Consider the following 4,123-nt stretch of genomic DNA (forward strand, 5'->3'; position numbering starts at 1 on the left):
CATTTTGGGTCCTGCCCCCCGGGGAGCGGGACCAGCGCCTTTCTCCTGTCCCGAGGCGCGGCACACCGGGACAGCGCATTGAACGAGCCCTTCAGCCCACGGCAGGGACATGGCGGGGACAGAGTGCGGGGACACAGCGGGGACACCGGGGCCAGCGGCGGCAGGGCCATGGCGGCCCGCCCGCGGTGCATTGTGGGAGGCGCCCCGCGCTTGGCGCCAAGCGCGCCCGCCGTCCCGCGCGATGCATTGTGGGCCGCGCCCTCCCCGGCCGGGCCTAAAGGCGCGGGGCGCCGCACCGGACGTGACGTCACGCGGCCTCCGCCGTTTAAGCCGCTGCCGGGAGGAGCGTCTCTCATCTGCCGCGGGGACCGCAGGCTCCCCACGGTATAACCGAGCTCCCGCAGCCTCGCGCCCCACAGCTGCGGCCCCCCTCGCGGACTTGGCTTCTCTGAGGCGGCGAGAACCGAGGGACTACTTTGCGGTGGAACCGCGCATGCGCGGGGCGGAAGACTGAGGGCGCGGCGGAAGACGCGTGCGCCGCTGGTCCGCCGTGAGCGCGGGCGGTGCTGCGGCCGGTGCTGCGTCCCGGGGTGAGATCGGTGCGCGCAGAGGCAGCGCGAGCGGAGCCGCGGGCGCCATTTTGAAGCGGCGGTCGGGGGAGGTGACGAGAGCGCTCCGAGAGCCCGGCCCGGCCCCGCCACCGCCGCCCCGCGCCGCCCGCACCGCCCCGCGCCGCCGCAAACATTGCCGACCTCGCCATGTCCGGCGGCGGCGTCATCCGCGGCCCGGCCGGCAACAACGACTGCCGCATCTACGTGGGGAACCTGCCCCCCGACATTCGCACCAAGGACATCGAGGACGTGTTCTACAAGTACGGCGCCATCCGCGACATCGACTTGAAGAACCGCCGCGGGGGCCCGCCCTTCGCCTTCGTCGAGTTTGAGGACCCCAGGTGAGGCCCCTCTGGCGCTGCCCCGGGTCGCCCAGCCCCGCGGAGCCGCCGCTGCCCGCCCGGAGCGTTGCCCCGCGGCCCGGGCCGCGCTAACGGGGCCTGGCCAGGCGGCGGGCGGGGAGAGGCGGGCGGGAAGCGGGAACAAAGGCGGGCGGTGCGGCGGGCGCGCTCACCGCCCGCCCCGTGCCGCCCGCAGGGACGCGGAGGACGCCGTCTACGGGCGGGACGGCTACGACTACGATGGGTATCGCCTCCGCGTGGAGTTCCCCCGGAGCGGCCGCGGCACCGGCAGAGGAGGCGGTGGTGGCGGGGGGGGAGGAGCCCCCCGGGGCAGGTACGGCCCCCCGTCCCGGCGCTCGGAGTACAGAGTGATCGTCTCGGGTGAGTCATTGCTCTCTCTCAGCCTCAGTGCTCCCCCGGGGTCCTGCGGGCGCGGTGCTGCTGCGAGCTACTCCTTAAAAAAACGTGGCCCTGTGTGCTTTGGGAGGGGAGCGGTGCTGTCCCTGCGATGCTGAGCGCTCCTCTCCTTCGCCGCGCTTTTGCTGCCGTAATACGGGAGGTGAGGCTGTAATCCGGTTTTAAAGTCACGTTTTGGTTTTTCTCTAGGGCTGCCTCCAAGTGGAAGTTGGCAGGATTTAAAGGATCACATGCGTGAAGCAGGTGATGTATGTTATGCTGATGTTTTCCGAGATGGCACTGGTGTCGTGGAGTTTGTGCGGAAGGAAGACATGACCTACGCTGTGCGAAAGCTGGATAACACTAAATTTAGATCTCACGAGGTAGGTATCACACTTACTTTCTTTGGCCAGAATTGGATACAAGGGGCTTAACAGTAGGATGTGAAGGTAAGGAACGCGTGGTGGTCATTGTTTGGTTACGGAGCAGCTAACTAAGTGTGTGGTCAGGCTGGACATAGACGTGTAAGCTCTGCTGTCTGTCCCGGCCGTAGTAACGCTGTCTGCAGTCTGTCAGCATGCCTGAAACATGGCCCTGAAGCCTCGACGTTTCAATCGAAAGTTCTGTCTATCCAATAGGGAGAAACTGCCTACATCCGTGTTAAAGTTGATGGCCCAAGAAGCCCAAGCTATGGAAGATCTCGGTCCCGCAGCCGTAGTCGTAGCAGGAGCCGTAGTCGCAGCAACAGCAGAAGCCGCAGTTATTCCCCAAGAAGAAGCAGAGGATCTCCACGCTACTCTCCCCGCCACAGCAGATCCCGATCTCGTACATAAACATCACTTTAGCTCTGATCTTTTTGTAGAACCCCATGTTGTACACAGTTTTCCTTTACTTAGTACAGTCTTTCATTTATTTTTTTTTAAATTCCAACTGTTTTACTCGAATTGGCTGAAGTGTTGAATTGCATTCTTGTGTAAAATCCCTAGTGAGTATTTGCTCCTCGACACCAACATTCCCCTCCTGTCTTTGGTAAATTGTATTTTAATTGCTGTCAGTCAGGATTGTTCTGGTTTAGTTCTAGTTCAATACCAACATTCTTGGAGCTGTGGTATTGCTGTGTAAATGTCTCAGTGTTCCGCTGTGGTCGAGACGAGCTGGGGATGTTGGGATGTTTGTGGCTAACTTGTCTCTTCTGGGGGATCTTACATTTTATCTTGCCTTTTCGTGTGTCTTTCTGTAGACATATCTGAAGAGATGGATTAAGAATGCTTTGGATTAAAGGATTGTGGAGCACATGTCAATCATTTTAGGATTGTCAAAAGGAGGATTGAGGAGGATCAGATCAATAATGGAGGCAATGGTATGACTCCAAGTGCTATTGTCACAGATGAACTTGGCAGTATTGACCTTATACTGAGAGACAGGGGAATTGAGGCCGAGCACCTACGTGTCCCCACGTGTGGCTTCAGGCATGTCCTCGTGACCGCAGGCTGCCATTGCTCTTCTCTTCTAAAACTTCCTTCTCTGGGGGGGCAATTGTGGCCAGATCCCTGCTTTTGTAATTCTCTATTCCATTCTAGTTTTCTAAAGGAATAAGGGGCCGGGGGGGAGCATTGGTTTATTTGTCCCGCAGCGTTTGGTTACAAGTGTCCATGTCCGTAGTATCCGTACACTTGTAGTAGAACTTGCAATCAGAGTATAATATCAATACTGCTAAAATCTGCATGTCCTCTGTGTGACTGATACAGCGTGGCTGTTGCATTTTTATAAGTACCAGAATGAAAGCAAAATAAAAATAGCAAACCTAGTGGGGAATAATTTAAGTCTCAGCCCTGCCCCCTCAGACTAATTCACGATTGACTCACGATCCGTGTGAAAACACCGATTGTTAACGTTCCCTCCAGCTGGGAGTGCAGCTGTAGTCCAGCCATTCCATAGTAGGTGGATAGACCGAGCAGTTAAAGCTTTTCCAGTTTAGTAAAACCATTTTTTACAACCACAAAACCTCGTACCCACCAATGCGCTGAGTATGTTGGCATTTCCAGTTGACATATTGTAAATATTTACAATGTTTCCTCCAAATAGTAATTAACATTTCTAAAGAAATTATCTGAGCATCACCATTGGAAAGTTTGTTTTGGGGAATTGATAGTTATTACTGTACATCTGAATTTATTGATGGCAAACATAACTGATCATTCCCCAGAATCCTATTTTTTCATTACAGTATCTAACTTTTTGCCTCCTCTTTTTTGGTTTTGCTGGTTATAAAGGTTTGGATTGGAGAGGGCTCACTGGATCCCAATCCTTGGAGCTGGATCATTGGATTCAAATCATAATGTGGATAGGATAGGGAGGCTGAATTACAAGGATTCATGGAGCGGGATCAAATTACCAGGAACATAGGAGTGGATTCCTGCCCCAACCAAACCGCATTCGTGTGGATTTTTTATTCAACTTAATTGGCTATTCCAAAGATATTTTTTTTCCTATTTTTGACGATTGGAGCCCTTAAGATGCACGATGGAGTTTTGCATTTTTTTGGTAAAAGGAGCAAAGCGAGGACCTGGAGAGGTACGCTGGAGCAATCTCCTTGGAAGGATTCAGCACGAGTAGATGGTAAACCTTAAAGGGGAAAAAGGGGGGTTTCTTTAAAAAAAAAAAGTAAAAAAGTCATTTGTCTAAATTTAAAGACCAAAATTGGAGTTAAAGATGACGTAGGTTTCAATTGGCCATTGCTTTTTTTCTTTGACAAATAAAATTTTTACAAAAACA

At 54.1% G+C, this 4,123-nt stretch overlaps 1 protein-coding gene across 2 annotated transcripts; it reads left to right on the top strand.

Moving 5' to 3' along the window:
* The first annotated feature begins 335 nt into the window (after window positions 1-335).
* Window positions 336-4,123, top strand: SRSF1 (serine and arginine rich splicing factor 1). 2 transcript variants are annotated; one of them, XR_004061272.1, is made up of 4 exons: window positions 336-952; window positions 1,149-1,333; window positions 1,559-2,708; window positions 3,622-4,123. XR_004061272.1 is itself a non-coding variant. In XM_030962546.1 (4 exons), exons 1-4 carry the CDS (start codon window positions 759-761, stop codon window positions 2,179-2,181), a joined length of 747 nt encoding a protein of 248 aa, XP_030818406.1. In that variant the 5' UTR covers window positions 359-758; the 3' UTR covers window positions 2,182-4,123. The 2 variants fall into 2 exon arrangements, 1 of the variants encoding a protein (XP_030818406.1); XM_030962546.1 differs by having other exon boundaries at window positions 359-952; window positions 1,559-1,731; window positions 1,987-4,123.

Source organism: Camarhynchus parvulus, chromosome 19 (genome assembly GCF_901933205.1).
Source record: "Camarhynchus parvulus chromosome 19, STF_HiC, whole genome shotgun sequence".
Lineage (NCBI taxonomy): Eukaryota > Metazoa > Chordata > Aves > Passeriformes > Thraupidae > Camarhynchus > Camarhynchus parvulus.

Coding starts and splice junctions, on each gene's coding strand:
- SRSF1 (XM_030962546.1), top strand. CDS start 759: ATGTCCGGCGGCGGCGTCATCCGCGGCCCGGCCGGCAACAACGACTGC. Junction 953..1,148: donor GTCGAGTTTGAGGACCCCAG/GTGAGGCCCCTC, acceptor TGCCGCCCGCAG/GGACGCGGAGGACGCCGTCT. Junction 1,732..1,986: donor CTAAATTTAGATCTCACGAG/GTAGGTATCACA, acceptor TCTATCCAATAG/GGAGAAACTGCCTACATCCG.